General features: G+C 41.7%; 1 protein-coding gene across 1 annotated transcript in view; it reads left to right on the plus strand.

Annotated features, from left to right (window-relative positions):
• col14a1b (collagen, type XIV, alpha 1b) overlaps positions 1-23,019 on the plus strand; it is a 143,485-nt gene that overhangs the window by 41,026 nt on the left and 79,440 nt on the right. Inside the window, 11 exon segments of the mRNA XM_029442969.1 lie at positions 6,168-6,326; positions 6,623-6,742; positions 8,735-8,899; positions 9,336-9,497; positions 9,847-10,016; positions 12,073-12,199; positions 14,240-14,385; positions 18,763-18,892; positions 22,378-22,499; positions 22,501-22,518; positions 22,688-22,814. Coding sequence (XP_029298829.1) covers positions 6,168-6,326; positions 6,623-6,742; positions 8,735-8,899; positions 9,336-9,497; positions 9,847-10,016; positions 12,073-12,199; positions 14,240-14,385; positions 18,763-18,892; positions 22,378-22,499; positions 22,501-22,518; positions 22,688-22,814 — 1,446 coding nt within the window.

Here is a 23,019-nt window from a genome sequence, read left to right on the forward strand (position 1 = left end):
GAAATGCCTCACAGATGTTGTCCTACTCTCCTTTCTATAAGGCGTAGTTCTCTTTAGGGGTGCTTTGCAGTGTATTTACAGCAATTCTTTCGGCAGGATATGTCTCCGTTGTATCAGGCAGGCCTTTCACCGAATGGAAGTGCGCGCGCATCTGCATTTGTAGAACAACTAAGGCACAGAGGAGGTGCAGATGTCTAGTTTTCTCTCAGACCCCTTGAATTGCAATGTGCTGAGAGGTTATTAAGACACTTTTGCACAATGATGCCAAAATATGTTGCCTGCCCCAGCTCTAAAAGCCAGAGGAAAGAACATTGCTTTATCCATTGACCAAAGGATGCATTTGAACCCGTAACGCTGACAGTGGTACTGCCTTGCTCTATATATGTGGGGACACAGCCTGTATCCACCTGTGGGCCCTGCTTGAGGTCATGAGTATGTATGAGGATGTCAGTCTATAGAAAGGACTCATTATCATATTTTTTACACTCACCCCACTCTGGTCACGTCCTTTTTGATAGTCTTGACTCTCGCTATCTGGGGATGTGACTCAGACCTGCTTCCATTGTGACTTTTCAACCTGTGGAGAAACACAGCCTGAGGGGCCTCTCTGCTAATAGCTATGTGGTTGAATAATCCGTCAACAAACATTTATTTTGTACGTTTCCGTTCCCTCCCTTCCTTTCTCTCTTTCTTACTCTTCCTTCTGTTCCTCCCTCTATGTTTCCTCCCACCTGTTTTAAGTTTCCCCTTCAGAGGACAATTTGTACCACATTAGCAAAGGGGCGGGGAACAGGTAGTGCTTTTGTTTGTTTCCAAAAGACAATCTCACATCAGTCATGGCTGAAACTCTTGACTCCTATGTGCTCCTTCGTCACAGCTTTGAACATCGATCCACGCAGGCTAAAATCAGGACATTTCAGATCATATCAGGGAAGTTTCTTATCACAGAAAACAACACAGCCGCCTGCAGTAATAAGCAGGTTCCCAAAGTGTGACTCAGCATGCAGCTAGCTCTCTGATTTCCCCACATTGGTGTTTTAGTCTTTGCTCAGCTGGCTGGTTTTTATTTCAATGTTTCACATATTAACATATGGCTCAGCAGATTTCTTTGAACTGTACTCTCTATTAACCAGCTGTATTATGTTTGGATTGTTTATTGTGCCTTTGAGACAAACAAGAACAACTGATGGCTTAACAAATCTACTAGTTTATAACTGATTCTGTAGCTTTTAACAGGACACAGATGTTAAATACTGACGATCATGGCATTTATATATATATTTCTTTCAAAAAATCTGTTCCCTTCTCCAAAAACAAATGTGCTGTAAGTCAAAGGTTTTTGTTTATTGTCAATGGAATTCTATGTAGATGATATTATAATGTCATGACATTTTGTAAAAGTGTAGTTAAACACAACCAGTTGTTGATTGAATCATTTGAAGGGTTTCGTCTGATAAAATGTATAACAGTAGAACAGGTGAGGTTTGTGGGATTTTTGCATACAATCGTGTGATATACATTTCAAACACATTGCTGAAGCCCACATTTATGTTGCCTCATTCACATAGAAACTGTAACTGCCCCTCTTCTCGTGAGTCTGCCACGTCATCACAATCCACGCTTAATTAATAAACTCAATATGAATTCATGGGAAAACAGTAAGTTGTCTGATGATACATGAACCAGGGCCATGAGGGAGTCCTCCTGGAGACACCTACTGTAGCGGGAACTACCACAGAGCAGGTTTCGAGTACTTTGTCAGGTGTTTAGATTGTGTCAACAGCGATAGTGCCACAACCGCACAACATGCAGTCAAGAAGCTTTACAGGTGTGTATTTGAGATTGAAATGAAGGTCAAGTACAAATGTAGGTGTGGTCCGAGCAAGGGCGCAGGACTCAGAGGAGTAGGTATTGGGGAAGGGGCCATTGCTCCCCCACTTTACCCCCTGGCCTAATTTGACGTTGCAGCTGGTGCGATCCCATCGACAGCAACGCTGGTTTGTTCTTGATTTTCATGGAGGGCTTATTTAAGTCCTCCGGTACCCTCTTCTCTGCTTCCTCTTTACTTTCATCTCTGTCCATTCCCCTAAAAGTTTCATCTTTCCTTTTAGAAATGTCCTGATGTTTATTGCTGTTGAATTTCTACACTGCCCTTCCTATAAACCACTTAGTATGGCACTGTGACGTCGTCTTAGGATTTTCTGCTGGTCCATTAGTATTTTTTAGGTCGCTCTCTTGCTCTGCAAGTTCAGTCACCGCGGTTATCATGTTAACAACCCTGTTCTTCCTATTCTGTTTTCCCAAATCAACCAGAAACCAAATGCTTCCCTTCCTTTGCAGAAGTTATGTAGAACCACATGGACATTTATATATACAAAAATGATGGGGATCATTTCTTTAGGCCGGGCCATTGTTTTCTTTCTTATCCACACCCATTACTGAGCACTGATCTCTCCTTTTTATCTCTCTGTCTTTTATTTTATTTCCTGTTCAACATTACAGTTATGTTTTATTCTTTTCATTATCTATGTTGACTTCTCTAGTTTTTTTTGTTCTAGTATGTGTAGCTGTTAAGTTCAAATAGAGACACATTGCAATTACAACATAAATTGGTAATGAAACAGAACAGCGCCGGTGATAATATAAAAGCAATAGAATTAGGACAGCAAACTCACAGAGAATAAGAAATAAAAGAAAACAAAAGCCAAAGGGAAGGATTGGTAAATCAAGCAGAAACAAACGACATTGGTATTCACAGCAGACTCCCTTGTGTAGTTACACCTTTTAATATGCATCTGTCACAGCTTCTTCCATCGCTTCTTCTCTCTCTCTCCTCTCTCTCTCTCTCTGTCTGTCTCCCTCTCTCCCTCTCTCTCTCTCTCTCTCCCTCTCTCTCTCTCTCTCTCTCTCTCTCTCTCTCTCTGTCTGTCTGTCTCTCTCTCTCTCTCTCTCTCTCTCTCTCTCTCTCTCTCTCTCTCTCTGTCTGTCTGTCTCTCCCTCTGTCTGTCTGTCTCTCTCTCTGTCTGTCTGTCTCCCTCTCTCCCTCTCTCTCTCTCTCTCTCTCTCTGTCTGTCTCTCTCTCTCTCTCTCTCTCTCTCCCCCTCTCTCTCTCTCTCTCTCTCTCTCTCTCTCTCTCTGTCTGTCTGTCTCTCCCTCTGTCTGTCTGTCTGTCTCTCTCTCTCTCTCTCTGTCTGTCTGTCTCCCTCTCTCCCTCTCTCTCTCTCTCTCTCTCTCTCTCTCTCTCTCTCTCTCTCTCTCTCTCTCTCTCTCTGTCTCTCTGTCTCTCTCTCCCTCTGTCTGTCTCCCTCTCTCCCTCGCTCTCTCTCTCCTCTCTCCCTCCCTGTCTGTCTCTCTCTGTCTCTCTGTCTGTCTCCCTCTCTCCCTCGCTCTCTCTCTCCTCTCTCCCTCCCTGTCTGTCTCTCTCTGTCTCTCTGTCTGTCTCTCTCTCTCTCTGTCTCTCTCTCTCTCTCTCTCTCTCTCTCTCTCTCTCTCTCTCTCTCTCTCTCTCTCTCTCTCTGTCTGTCTCCCTCGCTTTCTCTCTCTCTCTCTCTCTGTCTGTCTCTCTCTCTCTGTCTCTCTCTGTCTGTCTCCCTTGTTCTCTCTCTCTGTCCTGTCTCTCTCTGTCTGTTTGTCTCTCTCTCTCTCCCTCCCTCTGTCCTTTTTTTCACCATCTGTCCAGGTGCGAGTATTTTCCCAGGCGTGCTGTTAAAAGGAGGCTAGTCGTCTTTCACTTGGTTTTCTAAAGCACTTTTTTGCCCTTCAATTTCACTTCCTGTGTTAACTGAGAAACATCCTTCCTTTCTATCCTTAAATCTGTTTTAAACTGTTCATCTTCACCAGACCCATTATTCAGGGTCCATTGTAATAATAGCATAAATACAGAACAATTGGCAACATTTTGCAGAACACACTTAGAACATGCAACAGTGCCATCTCTATTCCAAATATTGTGTTCTTAGATACAGATAAAGTACCTCAAAGGACAATGTTGGTATGATTTAAGTGTTGCCTTATTTGTAAGTTTCTATATGAATGTTTCAGTTAAAGGTTCAATGTGTAATTCTGAGCCACCGGCTCCAAAGAAGAGGGGGCAGTATTTCACCTTTAAACTGGCTCCATACAATCTGTAATGTTCATATTTTAGTTGTAGTAGTTTGGCACATTTATTGTATTCTAATGTATTCTTTATATAGTGTATTGCATTTACTCCTGTGTGATGCCTGTCAGTCAGTCTGCAGGGCAAGAATACCAAGATTCAACCAAACTGCTGAAACTGTGAGAGCAGAAAACTCTGCTGTCTGATAATCTTCAGGTGAAGCTGATCCTCTGTGTTTACTGGACACTGATGTTCACGGGGCTGTAGTCCGTGTAATGTTACCTTAGTTAATTGGACTAAATCCAAAGTGGCAGTGAAGTTAACACACTGCAGGTTCTCTATAACAAGGTTGCATTATAACAGTAATATTCAGTATTATGGCTGTCTGATACTCCTGCATCACCGTCAGGAATACAAGAAGAGAGAAAGTGTCACACTTTTGTTTTCTGATAAGTTTCTGTTTTCAATTTGTGCTTTGTCCTCTCCAAAATAAATCCTCCCCCAAAGCTGCTGTCCTCTACAGTTGGCTCGTGTAAAGCCAACAGACAAACTCAAGACTCTTCCACCAGCTGTCTGCCAAAGTGACACGCTTTAAATTGCTGCTCTCTTCTTTGCTGGGAAGAATAAGTCATGTCTGCTATTGCAGTTTGAAACATATGAATATATCTCGGTGGTGTTTTGTGTCTTACCACTGAGATATATTCGTATATGCACAGGAGCCATCTTATACAACACATGCTGACTGCACAACCCTTACTTTCCCAACACAACAATTAGCTTAAATTTTGATATCGTTCAGTGCGCAACCAACCGATAATTAACACCGAGCTCAGGGCTCATTCTTTCTAGAGCGGTTAAGTAATTGTGAGTCTTATGTGTCACTGCTTTCATCTGCCAACTGAAGTCGTGTTGGATAGCAGCACCGAGACTCTTCTGGTAGACCGAGGAGGAGCTTTAAATTCCGACACTGTAGAGACTTGTAAGGAGTGATACACTTCGTAGTTCATGTCAATGATGAATGAAATGACTGCTGAAGAATGCCCATGCCACCCCTCCAAACACACACACACACACACACACACACACACACACACACACACACACACACACACACACACACACACACACACACACACACACACACACACACACACACACACACACACACACACACACACTCACACACACACACTCACACACAACCCTCTCCACTTTCTCATATGTGAAAGCATGCTGCAACCTGAATGAAATATTCTCTTATACATCTGCAGGATAAAAACAATGGTGTGCCAGGGGCTGCAGATATACAGTGTAGTTCTCACATGCACAGACCATGGCAGCACCGGGCCTAGTATGTGTCAATGTTTTACTGAAGCTGAAGCTTAATGAAATGTGTTTCATATTTCAAGTAAAGCAGTATTTTGTTCATTCTGATGATTGGGATTCGCTGGGATTAAAACCAGCACCCTTAACTATTCCATTGTTTTCCAGCCAAAGTCACAGAGGTTTCCTGAGCTCTGTGAGAAAGATAATTGGCTGATTGAAATATGGTTGTTTCTTAATTTGGTTGGCCTTTGGCTCACTGTGGGCCGGACTGGCTGTAATAAATGAATGAACTGCTGTTGCCTCGTTAAAGTCTGGTCCGTTTTATCACACAGTAAACTGTTGAGACAAACAACAGAGGGGGCTGTTATTTTTCATCCGCTAAATCTAAGTACCTCGCTCCTCCAGGGTTTAATTATACTGTGTTGAACTGAATTAGAATTAATGAAACACTTTGTAAAACTCTGGGACAGAAGCTGCACATCAAATTGTCCTACTCTTACTACTGCAGAATGATTGTGTGTGCGCTGTAGGCGACTACATGTTTTACATCCGTTTTCATCTGGTTCATACTTTACATTAGAGATATTATTTTGAATACAGAATTTATTTCGCAATATGTTCCTGCAAATGTGGCAACATTGTCATCACCAGGGCAGGAAACCTCACAACTTACACATTTTACAATGTTGCACAACATCATTTTTGTCTGCTAAATGTGTGTTTGTTTCTGTTTGTTCGTCTTTAGCTGAAGATGAGTTTATGTGTAAGACTCCAGCCATATCCGACATTGTTATTCTGGTGGATGGCTCCTGGAGTATCGGCCGCATTAACTTCAGGCTGGTCAGGACCTTCCTGGAAAACCTGGTCAAGGCTTTCTCTGTGGAGTTTGACAAGACCAGGATTGGTGAGGAGGTTTTCTTTTCTGGGTTTCTGTTGTTTCACTATATTTATCCAATTTCTTTTTTTAAAGCACTTTATTTTTGTTGCCTAAGCTGGACTCAGAGCTGTTGTCTCACATCATTTTATTTTAAATTATACTTTACATCCCAATGTTTGCAAACATACCAAATACACCAGGCTGCATTTAAGGGAAATGTGTATATAGATATGAGCCCCAAGAATATTTTTTGAAGGTGTAATGTTGCAGCCATTGACTTCAATATCCATGAGAATATTCACCTCAACATGACGTGTGTGCAGGCCTGGCTCAGTACAGCGGAGACCCCAGAATCGAGTGGCATCTTAACGCTCACACATCCAAAGAGGCTGTGATGGATGCTGTGAAGAACCTGCCGTATAAAGGAGGAAACACACTGACAGGTACAGTATGCCGCCAACAGAAACCCATGCTTTCCTCCGGTCATTATGGTCTTCCATACTCACTGTTAACAACGCTTTAGAGGTTGACATGAACCAACGGCAGTCCTCTACCTCAGCTTATCAAATCCACTGCAGTGCAGTCAGAAGGTCAGTGTCGTGCAGTCGAGGTGACCACACGCAGCATATGAACAGTAACAGCAGCTCCATTGATATACAAGAAGTATGTGTTAACAATGGTCTTGTTTCTGTTTTAATTTCCATTTTGTTGTTGTTAAAACCATCATCATACAGGTCTTAGAAGCAACAGCAAACAATCAGTATTCCTGGTTGAAGACCCAAATGAAATCACAGCTCCTTTAATAAGGCTGGCTCCCAGGCAGACATCAGACGAGGGAGGAGAGAGCCCCACCTGTTTTACTTTGATGCACTCTTTATATCTGATTTAATGAATCAAAGTTTTGGCATGCTGTGTATATGAACTCTCTAATGAAACCAATGCATCTCCAAACTATGCTTTCTTTATGGGTTGAGAATGTTGTCCTACTGTCCTAATACATGAACCATAGAACCCGTTATCTGAAGAATGTCCACAAAGCTGAAAACAGTAACGTTCTTGTCTGAGAAACAGTACATGGTTTTAACAGGATAACAAAATCATTTGGGTATATTAAATATGCATGCTTGATCGCGGCCATTATTTTCACTATCTGCAGATTATATTCTCTATTAATCGATTGGTCTATTTAATGTCAAAAAATAGTAAAAATGTCCATCACAGTTTCTCAAAGTCCAAAGTCATGTCTTTGTCTTTATCCTCAGATATCTGTTTTCAAAATGACATAAAACAGAGAAAAGCAGGGAATCTCCACAGTGAGAGGCTGAAAACTGCATTTTTTGGCATTTTTGCATGAAAAATCACTTTAACGATTAATCAACTATCAAAAGAGTTGTTGATCATTTTTCTCTCAATTGACAAATTAACCAGTGGACCAATCAGTGCAGCTCTAATGTGAACTCATTGATTACCAGAGTTATGAGTGTGTCGCTCTCTCCTCCCTGTTTTAAACTGGTTACCAGACGTTGCTGTAGTCGTGGGATAAAGTAAATCAGAGCGGGACACAGTTAGCTACTCGTGAGTACAGAGAATCAAGAAAATCAGAGGAGTGGAGTCGGTATCTTCCAACATTTCTGCAACTTTGTATTGACTGTAAAAACTTCTTCACGTGTGTTCGTCAACAAGCTGAAGTCACGTTAAAAACCTCAGTAGGGGTTAAACAGAAAAGATTAGTCGTTTCATTAATGGAACCAACAGAACTAAGCTGCTCATTATGTTTACACACTCATTATACTAAACACCTCTCGAGCCTTTAATGACACTTAAAGCCATCATGTTCGTTAAGTCTGTTAGCCGAGACGTCTCAGCTGTCCTCACCACACCTCAGAGGGGAACAGTAAGTGCAATCATACTGTCAGCCAGGGCTTAACTTACTGTCACAGCTATTCTTTAAAAAAGTACTGTAAGTGGCTCTAATTTTCACTTTAACAGTGCAACAACTTTGTCTAACAAATTATGAAAATAGCATGTCAAAACAAGGTTTGGCAAAAAACACTTTATTTTCCACACTTATTGCATTTAGCTTTTGTCAGGATTTTGGTATTATAACACCGCTTTGGGACTTTATCTTGTTCTTCTCAAACATTACAACATTTCACAAGATGGAAATCAAGTTTTAAAGTGATTTATTATTTTTTTCAGCTCTTTGGCCTTGTTATGCCAGATGGTTCTCATGTCTCCCTGCACCCTCTAAGCCAAAGTGCTCATTTTCCTCCATTATTTTTGAATGCATTTAGTTTTGACTTGGCAGGACCATGCCTGCTTGTTTTCAGAGTGTTGTAATGAGAAGTTGAGGACTTTTGTTCAGGAGTTGAATCGTGATATCATAATAGTGTCTGTGTCACACTGTATTCACTGTATCCTGTCTTTGTGACCAGGTCTGGCTCTGACCTTCATCCTGGAGAACAGCTTCAAACCTGAGTCTGGATCCAGGCCTGGTGTTCCCAAGATAGGGATTCTCATCACTGACGGGAAGTCGCAGGACGACGTGATACCCCCTGCACAGAGCCTGAGGGCAGCTGGGATAGAACTGTTTGCCATTGGTACGCCCCACCAACACTGACACTAACAATCCAGATTGACATCGACATTGAGTGCTTTGTTAATATTGCATAGTGGAATATTTTAGAAAACATCTCTCTTAATGTTTCCTTAGACCGGCTGTCTCACATAATATTGATTCACATTTTTCTTTATAAATCTACTCATTCTGGAGTTATTACTGAGTTATTTTCTAACTTTTGAAGTCCGTTTGTTGTTTTCAGCTCTCAAGTCAACTCAATATGGCACATTCATTTGAAAATCAAGAATACAATATGGTGTTTGGAAGGAGCACATTTCAGAGTTTGACAAATTGTTCCCTTTTAGGTAAATTGAAGACTGTATATATTCCATCTTGAAACACTTGACACCCCTTTTCATGTAACCTCTTCTGTCACTCTGATGACTCCGTGTACTTCTCTCTGTCTGTCTCTCCAGGTGTGAAAAACGCTGATGAGAACGAGCTGAAGGCCATCGCCTCTCCTCCTGAGGAAACTCACGTCTACAATGTGGCGGACTTCAGCGTGATGAGCGACATCGTGGAAAGCCTCACCAAGACCGTGTGCGACCGAGTGGGGGAGCTAGACAAGGAGATCAAAGGTTTGATCACATGACGCTACAGACTTTACTGTGATTGCTCGGTTTATGCCGTTAGTTATAATTATGACTGCAGGAGATCCCCAAGCAATAAAAACCAGTCTCCATCTAATATAACAGCATTCTCAGTCAGGACACCCCCCCCCCCCCTCATGAAGCACACACACACACATGCTGCTTAAAATAGCAGGCAATGATTTTACAGTTTTGTCATTTTCCGATTTAAACCAGTTTTGAAGTTTGCACTTGAAATGTGATTATTTCAGGCTGATGTGAATATATTTATGTAAATGCCACATTGAATAGATGCAGCATGAGCTTTTTTATTTCTTTTTCTGTTCTTCTTCTCCAGGGGGAAGTCAACCTGTCCTCCCACCCACCGCTGTTGCGCCGCCCCGCGACCTGGTGACATCTGAGATCAATGCTCGCAGTTTCCGAGTGAGATGGACCCACGCGCCGGGCCAGGTGGAGAAATACCGCGTGGTCTATTACCCAGCCAGCGGAGGACAGCCAGAAGAAAAAGTACCTGGATTATTACGTTTCTTTTAATCATGAATATAATTATCATTACAGTCTACATCTGTTCTTTGGAGCTTAATCCAGCTGTGGTCCTCATACTTCTTGCCCTTGGTTGAAACACAACTTCCAGTTAATGCCAGAAGAATCAAAGCTTTTATTGGAGTTGTTTTACAACATTCAAATGAATCCAATCGACTTGTTATTCAGTGGTTCATCTGTTTCTCTGGCTCATCATCAATGACGAGAAGGGGTTTCCTTTTGTTGCCCTAATTGGTGGAACTTTGTTTCTGATTTCCCAGTAGAGGGTTAACATAATTCTGAGATACTGATATAATAGCAGCATTTTAATCAAGGCTGCTCAGCTATATGTTTCTGGGTAAATTCTGCAAGTTAAATTAATTTCTTAAAGGGATTTACAATCATTAATGGCAAAATATCTGCAGAATCATAATACCAAGCGCCTCCTAAAATCCTGAACTATATTTTTCTACCAGAAATTGATCTAAATTTAACTAAGAAAAATAATTAAGCCAAAATGTGATGCAGAAATGTGTTTCTATTATTGTTTTCCATCCCATTTATATAAATGAGGTCAGGCTAAATAACAGAAACAGCTCTCTGTAGAAATGCATAATTTGTAATAATTGCAGAGGTTGTCTGGGATCTTAACTCCGTGCCGATCTGCCATGTCCGTAATTAGTCAAGTAGAAATTCCTCCGCAAATGACCTCCCATATTCCGTCAAGGTCAAGTCAGGGATAATGTTTAGCAAGTGGGTCATTGAAGGCTTCATTTCACATCAATTACCAATTTGCTGTACATTATCCCGCTTATAACACAGCTACCAACTAAAGACATCAATCATTGATTGAAAATGTATTTTATTGCTAAAATAAATAATCCACCTGTGTTCGGAGGTCAGAACTGCGTCCATTGTAACGGTCTGGTATACATATCAGCGGCCTACTATAAAGAAATAATAGCATACATAGTATGCCGTTATTGACCAATCAGAATCGAGTATTTATCCAGGCTGTGTAATTAATGATTATATTATCTAGTGCAAATCGACATCTGTTATTAGGGTTTCTTTGAAGGTTTTTAGTTTTCTCTGAGCCTTTCATCAGCTGTTACGCAGGTGTTAAGCGTTGACATCATATTTGCGGAACAATGTTGGTAAATCTGAGTACAATACAGACTTCTATTATCCCGTGTAGGGTTTTAGACTGTATACATTTTTGCTAGATGTACCTAATAAATCGGCAACTGAGTTTATTCTGTCAACACTTTCCCTTGTGTGGTGCGAGGGTCTAAGGACAGAGGGGGTCGTATGCTGTACAGTCTGTAAAGCACACTGAGACCAATGTGTGATATTGGGCTCTATGAATATAATTGGACTGATTGAGTGTATTCTGCAGGTGTTTGTGTGGTTACCACCTGAACACCTGTGCAGTAGATTACACTTTGTTAGAAGTCTCCCTGCCTATATAACTACACATGCATGCAGTACTGTAATCTTCTGACTTGATATTTATGTTTATACAGTTCCCTCTTATTTCTATCCAGTTTCTGTTTGATGTCTATTGCAACTTGCAGCTGGAATGGCCCAGTTTCCCCACAAGGAATACTGAGGTTTCATCAAAGCTAATCTGATCTAGTTGCACTCAATTTAAATCTCTTTGGAGACTAGCTGAATGCCTACAGCAACATGTGATGCATTTTCAATCGAGCAATGTGAGGTTCACTAATAAACAGACTTTTTGAATATTTTAATGTACAAAATGCTGCTGTCTGCTCCAAAGTGACTAAGAGCACAAGATCAGAGCTAATTAAAGTATTTTTAAGATATCAGAGATGTAGCTCCCTGAGCACACATCTGAAATGACTTACAGTAATTAACATGACAAACAAACTTACTCAGTTTTTTAATTCCAGCGTTATACTCCAAAAGGATTTAAGAAATTGCAAAATAATTTTTTAATAAGAATGTAAGATTTTTATTTGTGTGTAAAGCAGTACTGCAGCACCCAGGCTAAGACCAAGTGTGATCTGTGTTTAAGGTGGTGCAGGGGACAGAGAACAGTGTGGAGCTGAACTACCTGAACTCTCTGACGGAGTACCAGGTGGCTGTTTTCGCTGTCTACCGCAGCTCTGCCAGCGAGGCCCTGAGAGGAAGTGCTACCACATGTAAGTTTATCTGTCCCTCCTGGAAGGGATAGCTGCGATTGTTTGAAGTGGGGTTGTATAAGGTACTTATCCCTAGTCAGTGTGTTACCAACAGTAGATGTCCGTCGTCACCCACCAAGTTTGGAGAAACAGACAGGAGTACCTGCAGGAAGCTGAGCAATACTGGACAGGGGTAGCAGCAACACGCATTTTACACACCCAAAACAATCAGTAATAGGTTAAGTGTACATTATATTTAGAATATTTTCATTGCTTTTCTTTGACATCAGAGAGCCCTTTCCGATAGGGAACTGAAGCTGTTAAATCCATCTATGCTCCCTTCTAAGACAACGGACTCAATTGACAAAAACAGTCATTTCACCTCGCATTCCTCGAAGGTTGCTGCTTTAACAGTTGTCTGGATCGATTAGTTTGTGTGACTTTGGTGTTAAATTGTTAGTTTGGATTCACTGTCTTTTCCTCAACCTTTTTACTAAATCATTTTGATAAAATATTTGTGGTGACTGAAACACTGTTGGAGCTGCTGCAAATATCTGAATCACATTACTCTGTCTATGTATATACAAGTGGTTCTCTACCTTTTTTGGGCCAGCTCCCCCCTATCCATTATCCATCCATCGCTGATGTCAATGACAGTTTAATATTTAAGTTTTTTGACATGACATGACCACGTGATGACACGTGCCGCTCGTGTTGTGTTCAAGGACCCTGACCTTGGCCAGGAAAAACAGTCAGTCGCCGGTTATATTCTATATCTGACTAGATTTGGATTAATTTTTTTGGAGTAGATTTTTTGCGTGTGTTTATGAATTAACTTGCGGGCCGTACACACAAAGTCCCCCAAAGACACGTGAACGCCCCCCTTTCTAAAATATTGCTTCCAGCGCCCCCGACGTCCTCTGAACGCCCCCTGGGGGGGCGAAGCCGCCCCCGTTGAGGACCCCTGATGTATATGATCAAGCATCGTTTTGGGATCAACTGTATCCCTTTTGTTTGTTCTGAAGGAATTGAAAGAATTGAAAGGAACAGCATATAGTCGGGACAGTCAGTTCACGAGAAGACGTGCAGTTCATTAGCATCTTTGATAGAAACAGTGATGGACCAGCAGCCAAGTGTCGTGCTTCAACAGAAGACACTGCATTTGGGCCATAAAAGCTCCACAGGTGTTCCATTATGCAATGGAGACCTGATCCTCTACCTCTGACAAGGACGCCTGTGGTGAGCTCTAATTCTGGTTGTGTTGCCTGAGGCCCCGTCATGAGGTCTGAAACACTGAATCATAGCCTGGCAGGATTCTCCCGTCTGGTTCTAGCTGATGAATGACGGGGAACTCCTCCGTGTCGGCAGAGGATGAATGCTGTGTTGTGAGTCGACCTTGTAGCAAAGTTAATGGGGTTTGGCTGCTGCCATTAGCTGCCACTTCTGGTTGAGCTGAACGTTCTTTCTATGGCAACAAATGAAACGTGACACTAAATACTGATAGATTTTGGGGTGTTGTGCTGTATGTGTGCCTCTTAAAATACAGAGACTGTAAAATACAATTGGAAAATATATGAAAGTAATAAGTGAAGGAGCTGACTAAGATTGGCATTTGAGGATCATTTTTGGATGATTATTTAATAATTCAAATGACAAAATGAATAGCACATTTAACGTACATATTTTGAAGCTGCACAAATATTTTCAAACCATACCTAGCAAATAAAATGTAGAAGAAAATAGCATTTTGCACGTTTTGCAATGTTTTTTTCTCTGCTATGAGATCAGAGAGTAATCTGAAATATACTAGATTTACCAACACTTGAGTATTGGCTATATATATAGATATAGATATAATTTGAAAATAAATCTAAGAATAGCTGTAGGCTTAATTTGTCGTCAAATTCAAACCTGAAAATATGACAAACTTAAAATTGTAATTATTTTGGATGATATAATCAGTTGTATTTTAAAATCAACACATATTGTTTAAAAACTGATGCAATGTGTTTGATAGAAGTCTTACATTTGCTCTTTGTGAACTGTGTTTGTGTCCTGCAGTGGCCCTACCCATGGTGAACGACCTGGAGTTGTTCGATATCACTCACAGCAGCATGATGGTTCGCTGGAAGATCGCTGCCGGCGCCACTGGATACATGATCCTGTACGCCCCACTGACGGAGGGAGACCCTGCAGACGAGAAAGAGGTGAGGGTGTGCGTGTGTGTGTGTGTGTGTGTGTGTGTGTGTGTGTGTGTGTGTGTGTGCGTGTGTCTCCATAGGATCTCACTACTACTGTGTAACATAATCAGTTTTGTACATCATTTTCGTGTTGTTACATGCTGTATTAAAAGAGAGTGGTGTCTCCCAGCACACTGTCAGCACTGAGTTTATAAGAGACACAATGTTTCGGTCATTTAACTGTGTGACATGATATCATTCTCACCCCTCTGCCAAGTGTGCATTAGGTACAGGCCAATCCCCATTGGCAGCATGATGTAACGAGACATGAGCGTCACTGTTCTGTCATCATATATACACTGACCACGTCTTCCTTAAACCCCTCTCCACCGTCTCTGCCCGTCTCAGCAGCAGCTCCTGGTGAGCGGAGGGGACAGCGGTTGGCTAACCTGCCTTCACAAGACTTACTACCAGCAGACATTTACTGGACCAAAACTGTTCTCATGTTGGCTCCAGTGCCAGTACCCTTAAAGTGATACTGTTACTAATAGAGTACTTCATTCAATACCCATCATGTGAATGGAAGCTGTCGGTTTGAATGCCACAGACTGTATGTGGTGTTGCTGCTGTAGTAGTGGGATAATTACACATTGCAATAAATCTAAGAGCGCTTGCACGGATAGACTTGAGCAAAAAACATTCAAATTGTATTTTTTTCTAGAGCCGGGTACAACAAGGAGTGCAGGTATCGTTTAACTGGAGAAGTTTTGATGTTACTTGGTACTGTGTTATTTCTGCCCAGCCCTAGTTAATCATTTAAAAACACATATACAGTGGGATATTTGTGTGATTTAAACAGCTGTCTATGCAGATTACCTCACTAAACGAGATACAAATAAACTTGAAGTAGAAGTGCTTTCTATATGGACTGGCTGTAACAGTTACACTGTTTAGTGTACAATATAATAGAACTTGTCATGGAGGTCCCCGTGGCTATTTCCACTTTCCTGTTTGATATAGAGGGAGAGTGTTGGCCTTAATGGAAATGTCTCTAAGAGTAATTTATTGTTTTACAGATATCTGTAGGCCAGCAACAACATTAAGGCACCATTCACTAATGGTGCCTGGTGTTTTTGGTGGGCAGTGTGATAAATAGAACTTGCTCAGAGTGAACAAGGAACAAAAATCTGAACATTTACACACAAATATTTATATTTCTAATATTTTGTATGTAATAATAGTTTGAGTCAACGAAAGCTTCACAGAACAGAGCACTGGACCATCCAGTTAAATCTCACAGCTTTTTGTACTTCGTCTTTCTTAATTGCAGAGCTTGACCTCGCAAAGCCGGAGCTTCACTTTTCGTCTTTTCTTTGCCTGCAGTTTGTCCGTGTTTAGCATCTTTGTCTTTGGCCTCATGGTTGAGCGTTATAGGAACTCTTTCAACCAGTTGCTTTGAAATGATCTTTAAAATACGACGACTGTCAGAGCAGACACGTACTTCTAATCGGCATTCAACTTAAAGCTGACCTGAAGCCTTTGTAATTGTAATTGAGTTGCTTCAAAGTAAATGTCTGCTTTGATGTGATGTTTCTGTTATTCTCCCTGCATTCTGTATATCGAGCACATCATCCTTCATACCCTGGCTTAAGTAATGCTCAGTGAGAGAGATAAGACAGAGGTGAGGGGATGGAAGGAAGGAAGGAACAGAGAAAGTAACGAATTAACAAATGTTTTTAAAGCATTATAAAAATCAAATAAAGAAAGAGGAAAATAGTTGAGCCACAACTACGGCTTCTCAAGGCAGCATAGTAAACAGCATGGCAAACCCCGAGCAGCCATTTAGCTTCTCTATTGTGCATGATCAGGGACAAACAGATCGTTGCTTAAGTTAACTGTTAAATGACCAGAGGGCAAAATAACAAAACATAAAAAAAACTGAATATTGATTGAAAAAAGAAACACACTTCAGGACAGCCACATACTGATACAAGCATCAGCAGTTAGGAAAACATCAAACTGGGAAACAAATAAATTCAGCAGTGAAGGAAGATTACGGACAAGTTGGAAGAGGAGAGGTGTGAAGGGCACGGCCAGTCCTTTGTATCCCTTTCCCATTAGACCTCATTACGCCTGTCGTCACATTCCCCTCCAGGCAGAAAGCAATAAGAACAATTCAATTCAGTATCGGGGTGGATGCTTTCCAGTGGCGAGGATGAGCCTGGCTCTGAGGCACTACTGTCAGAGCCCAGGCTTGGCTGGCTCGTGCTCATGTGGCTTCCACTCGTGGGCCATGTGGGGACTTGTCTGGGCCAAAGCCAGAGTAAGTGGGCTTCAATACAGACTGAACCCAAGAGAGGGAACACACAAATTGGGACTTGTGTACAGCAACAGGGAGATTCTATGGTAAGGTTTGGACCACAATGGGCTTTGCAGCCCTGTGTACCTAAAACTAACTATTTTCCTGCCAACAAAAAACAAAAGGATTTAGTGAAAGACCTTGTCAGAGGAGAAAGGCCAACGCATAATTACAAAAACATCAGCCGTGTACTCTTCTCCAAAAGTTCTAACTTTTTTCTCAGGATACAAATAAATGAAGTTCTCAGTAACCGGATGAGCCTGGGTCTCTCTTTCTCCAGCAGCGCCGCTGGATGAGAATCTCAGTGTCCTCACTCCAAAAACCACTTTGTCACGGTCGTCTCCTCCATTTCATCCCTGTCCGATTCGTCAGTAATATTCGCTGATGTAGGCAGTGGTGGATGCGAGAAGCACTTTACAACAGAGCTAATACTAGTTTGGCAAATTTGGCAGGGGGCGCGTAACGCACATTCAGAACTATTGCCTATTCTAAACTCCAATCAGTAGCCACGGCAAGTCCCCCCCAAGCTTTCTTTACAGGACAAATGTCTGTCTGGGTAATATAATAGCGCTCTACTAGCTGTTCATGGAACCTTTAATGGAGCACATTTGTTTTATTGACAGGTTTCTCGAACTATCACCGTCAGCTGTGTTTGCTACTTGCACATTCATCCACAGCTCCAACAAGGCTTCCGCCTGCTACGCATTTTTTACCAAATAAAGATCTTTGGCTCCTGTAAGTGTCAGGCGAGCAGTAGAATCCTGAATCAGCTTGAATTTAAAGAGGATTTCAATGATGGTAAAGTCATTCTGCGGTCTGAATCTGTATGGGGCATTGAAACCGTCCACTGAAGCCCAGACTAATGACAGAAGGCACAACAGCACCAGTGCCAAACCAACATGCCTCCTAATGCGGCATCATGCTGCTTTATTTATATGATACCCATGTGAAAGACGATCTGTTAGATTAAAAAGCATCCACAGTACAATGAAGTGGAACTAGGCCACAATAGATGTAAGTATATTCCAATGAAAAGGGAGCTGGCTGATGTTTCTAACAACCATTGTATTTAGGCTCAGAGACAGAGCAACTCTGGAACATGAATGGCTTTATTTCTGAGTCCGTGTCCAGATCCCTAAAATTCTGCATCGGTCATGAAGTATGACTCTTAACATTTGGCAGTACATCGCACTTCTCTCGGACTCCAGAAGGAAGTCAATTAATTCATGGAATGAGCAGAAAGGAGAGCAGATGGACAAACATTTGTCAGTGCCTCCATTCTGCCAGATTTTTGTTTTAACATCGGTTTTGTGTTTGGCAGAAGGTGACAGATGGGGAAGTTCTGGCTTTGTGGCCGTTGTGTGTTAGCAGCTGTATTATAGTGGAGTTAATCATCCTGCTGAAAACACAGAAGCAACCTGGGATCTGGCATCACACTGATCAGTCAGACAACCTTTTTACCTCTGCATCACAAAGCTCAACTGAGAGACACAGAGACGCATTTGCAACTTAAGTAAACAAGCTTGATTGCCTAACAAAGAGACTAAGTTTATATTTAATAATAACTTAGATTTATATAGTGTAGCAACTGATGCCATTTTACAAAAGAAAGTTATACAATGTTGACAGTGAATAAAGGTTCACCACACCTGGAGTTTCATCATCTCCACCTTCTGATGGGTCCCACCTGTTAAAAGTAGGAGGAAAAAGGCACAGCCACATTCAGAAAGCATCTTATGTATTCACAGATTGATTGGCTGCTTGTCTGGACAGGACTGTGGATTGATGGAGGAATGATAGAAGAGATATGATGGATAAACCTACAGATAGATGAGAGACAAGATAAGATGAGATAAGAATGTGTGCTGGAGACACTGCATCCTCTTGCTGCTGAAGGCACATATCTTCATGCTATCTGCATGTGTGTGTGTGTGTGTGTGTGTGTGTGTGTGTGTGTGTGTGTGTGTGTGTGTGTGTGTGTGTGTGTGTGTGTGTGTGTGTGTGCGTGCGTGCGTGCGTGTGTGTGTGTGTGTGTGTGTGTGCAGGTGAAGGTGGAGGACTCGGTGAACGAGGTGGAGCTAGAGGGATTGACTCCGGCCACAGAGTACACGGTGACGGTTTATGCCATGTACGGAGAGGAGGCCAGCGACCCCATGACCAGCCAGCAGACCACATGTGAGTGTCACACACACACACACACACACACACACACACACACACACACACACACACACACACACACACACACACACACACACACACACACACACACACACACAGCACTGAAATGATCAGTCAGTTACCTGATGATTCACCCTAAGATTAATAATTCCACACTCAAATGTTCTCTAAACAGTGCTTAAGTCATTCCCTCAATTTAACAATGAAGCAGTAAGAACTGAAGTTACAAATGGTTGTTAGCAGCGTGTCATACGTCGTAATAAACAGCACAGTGAGCAGCTCCCAAGAGAGATCTGTCTCTTTCACACACAACAGTGTTTCCCATTTGTCCTTGTCCTGTCGACACCCGTCACCTTGCAGCTCATTTTAGAAACATCTTGTTCTGGAAAAACAAACATCTGTACTTCACATAACATATCATTGAGGGGAAGAATCCCTGCTGCTGATTAATCTCTGCAAGTTAGCTATGATATAAACATACACCTGTACTTCTATACTATACAGTATAATACATTCCCTAGCCTAAGTCTAAAACAGTCCTTTGAAGAAGTTAGGAACTGACAAAATGTTTTCACTTTGCAAAAATGTCCCTCACTGTCAAGGTCTAAAAGTCCAATTGATCCTCACAAAGATAGAAAAACAAGGTCACACACACACACACACACACACACACACACATACTCATACATTATGAATATCACTGAAAAAATAAATAATCTTAATAACTGTTGAAGAAATTCAATTTCATTAAAGTCCTGACAGACTTTATGATCCTCTGAAGTCAACACTCCACAGGACATGTATATTTACTCACAGCTGCACCGTACTAAGGAAACTAAGGCATCTCCCAAAAGTGAATGTTTTAACACTTGTTTGTAGAAACCTTACAGTGAAGATCTAAAGATCTGGAGTGTCATTGAACTCGATGAACAAGCAGGGAAGAGGAAGCATCTTTTTACTCCAAACAATACAGCAACTCATTTCTGATCATCACTCTGCTCGAGGTTGTTCCAATCAGCTGCTGCAGTTTGGGTTCATTTGCAAAGTGTTTGCTTGGAGTTACGTGTTTTTTTCCAGGACAGCTGCAGTATGTTTAATTCACGTCCCGGCATGTTTTCTGCCCAGACCAAACGAGCAACCAGCGATGCCAATATCTCTGCATGCACCGGCCTCCAGCTTCACCTCCTTGTGCTATTTTTTGCACCTCACTTTCATTTTTAAGAGTTTTGAAGCCTTGTGGAGTGTGCCTCCCCCCTCAGCCTCCCCCGTATCCCCACCATGCCCACTAATTAACGTTTTATGAAGTTTCCTTTAAGGTCTGCGGCCTGCGGCTTTAAGTCAGGGCATGTTTTTGTCTTTATGATGAGTGTAAGGCTTTGAATGCAGGTCAGATAAGGACGCCGGCAGCTGTTAGAGGGAGACAGTGGTTGTTTTTTTGGGGGGATGAGGTCTCTCTCAAAGTACTTTTAATTTCTTACATGCACTCAAACAGTGCTTAATGCCTCCCTCCATTCATACAGAAATTGATTATGATTAATGTTTATTTCTCCCTATGTGTGTTTCATCATTTATTCATTAAGAGCAAGAACATATCCACATGAATTGGCCTGACAGTCTGTTTTTGCAGTGATTATGCCTGGAGGGAAGAAAGGGCGCATGATTGTGTTTATTCAGCATTAGGACATTTATCGAAAACTAAATGAATTTTATTTGTTTGTGGTTTTCTGCGCTGCGCTGATCATCAGCCGGTTGTCCTGTTCTTGTTCTCTGATGCATCTGGACATGCGGGAGATTGAGTTTAATGTGCTTTTCACTCAGCGTGTTTGTTCATAATCATTCTGCCTTCAAACGCCTCTCATCAGTCCCTCTCATCTCATCCTGATACTTAACTGTTGTTTCTGTCATTGTTGGCACACAATGAGCTTTAATGATGGCTGCAGCTGCACAAAAAAAGGACTTTGTGGATTGACAGTTAACAGATCATAAGAGCATACTATATGATGAAATATAGACTGTATGGATTTGTAATACTAACGATGAAATCATTTTCAGTACATTACTCATTCTGACATCACGTTCATGTTAGTTGTTTTTGTTTGGGAGTGTTTATCTGTTAACTTATATCTCATATCAATCAAAGAAATGTGCAGATTGAGCGACTCAACAACCTTCATTGTATAGCTGCGTCAACCTCATCACCATTGTTCAGGCTCTTGCACAGGAAGTTGACACGCAGGTTATTAAAACAGTTCCAATGATTACAAAGGTGTGATTGGGGAATAGTGGAAGAAGACATCAGCAGACCTGCAGATCCCTGACAGTGGAAACACTATCGTGTGACTGCTCATTGGAATAGCTTTTTAATCATATTGGCGAATTCTGCTTTTCAGAATACCTTCCACTAACCTGCAGAGTCGCCCGGAATCTTGGGAAACTTTGGAGACTTACCTATCTCTAAACTTTTTAATTTCCCATACTCCTCAGTCTTGTGCTGACCTTGACACGACCTACAGTAAAAGCAGAGGCAGTGTCTCCCTCCCTCTCTCTCTCTTGTCTTTATTCTAACCCCCGGTATAATTGAGGTGAATCAGAAATTCTAAAGTTTCCGAAGTTAAACACAAAAAAAAGAAACTGAGGGTAAGAGGGTTTTTGAGACCTTTGCAGTACTTTCAGGGGAGAGTACGTTGAGGCAGAGCCTGAGGGAGGGGGAGTGATGTAGTGAGGGTCTGTCCACTCTTTTAATTAATAGTGGACCTGTGTGTGTGTGTGTGTGTGTGTGTGTGTGTGTGTGTGTGTGTGTGTGTGTGTGTGTGTGTGTGTGTGTGTGTGTGTGTGTGTGTGTGATAAATAACTTACAAAATCCAAACTCAATTAACCTTTGACTCCTAAATAACAGCAGCCAGTGTTTTTGTTCTTATATTCTTGTTTCTGTTTTCATCAGCAGTTAAAATTACATTCCCAAACATCCGTTTTGTTCTCACTGTTGGCTTTCCTGAGAATGTAGCCCCAGTTAGTAATACTGTAAATGCTTTTATCGGTGGGTCATTGCGTTACATCATAGGACGCCGATCTATAGGGACGTAACAGACATTTATTTAAAACCAAGTGCCTATTTCTGAGGCCCTACAGTCCATTATGGTGTTGTGTTGATCAGTATCAGAACTCATCATTTTTAATTTAGCAAAAAGTAAAAGGAAACCTTTGTAAGAATAATATTAGATTTGTATAGCGCTTTTCTAGAAACTCAAAGACGCTTTTTGTGCTTTCCATTTTTATTCTGAAGCTTTGTCTCTGTTGTTCCTGTCGTATGAACTGAACACAGAGCGGCCTGTGTTCAGTTCACCATCCAGGATTTCCACATCTTCAGAGCAGACTGCTGTAAAACTGAGATTGATATATATTTCTTCAGCATAGATTGGATTTGGAAGTTTACTATGCGTGCTAACATTTGCGTTCTGTCTCATCTCCTCACCTCTCAGTACCGCTGACCCCAGCGAGGAACGTGCGTTTCTCTGACGTGGACCACAGCTCCACACGGCTCACGTGGGACTCCGCCTCCAGGAAGGCCAAAGGCTACCGCATCATGTACGTCAAGACCAACTGGAGTCCAGACCAATGAGGTGAGAGGATCATGCAGGTAGTTCAGCTCTCGTTACTGACATCAGTGCTCAGAACAACCTCAGTAACCACGGTGCTGTTGTTGTACAGCTCTGAGGAGGTTTGTAAATCCACTTGGCTGGATGGAAAAAATGAAATCACTAATGAATAATCACGTTATTTGTGTCTCAGGTGGATGTTGGCCGTGTGACAACCTGGTTGCTAAGAAACCTGACCTCCCTGACGGAGTACACAGTTGGTGTCTTTGCCATCTACAATGAGGGAGAAGCTGAGGCTGTGACTGACAGCTTCACCACAAGTAGGAACTAATATCAATATCATTAGTGTTCAGGCTTTCGTTTTTGGTTTGTTTGTTTAACTCTTTTTATTGGATTCTCTGAGTGAAATATACAGTAAACATATAGAAGAAAGGTCATTTAAGTGCAGATAAGAAGAAGACATTAAAGAAAGAATCCGACATGAAAACAAATAAAACAATCAATGTTTTACAGGCGAATTGTCTT

The sequence above is a fragment of the Cottoperca gobio genome, chromosome 11 (genome assembly GCF_900634415.1).
Source record: "Cottoperca gobio chromosome 11, fCotGob3.1, whole genome shotgun sequence".
Classification (NCBI taxonomy): domain Eukaryota; kingdom Metazoa; phylum Chordata; class Actinopteri; order Perciformes; family Bovichtidae; genus Cottoperca; species Cottoperca gobio.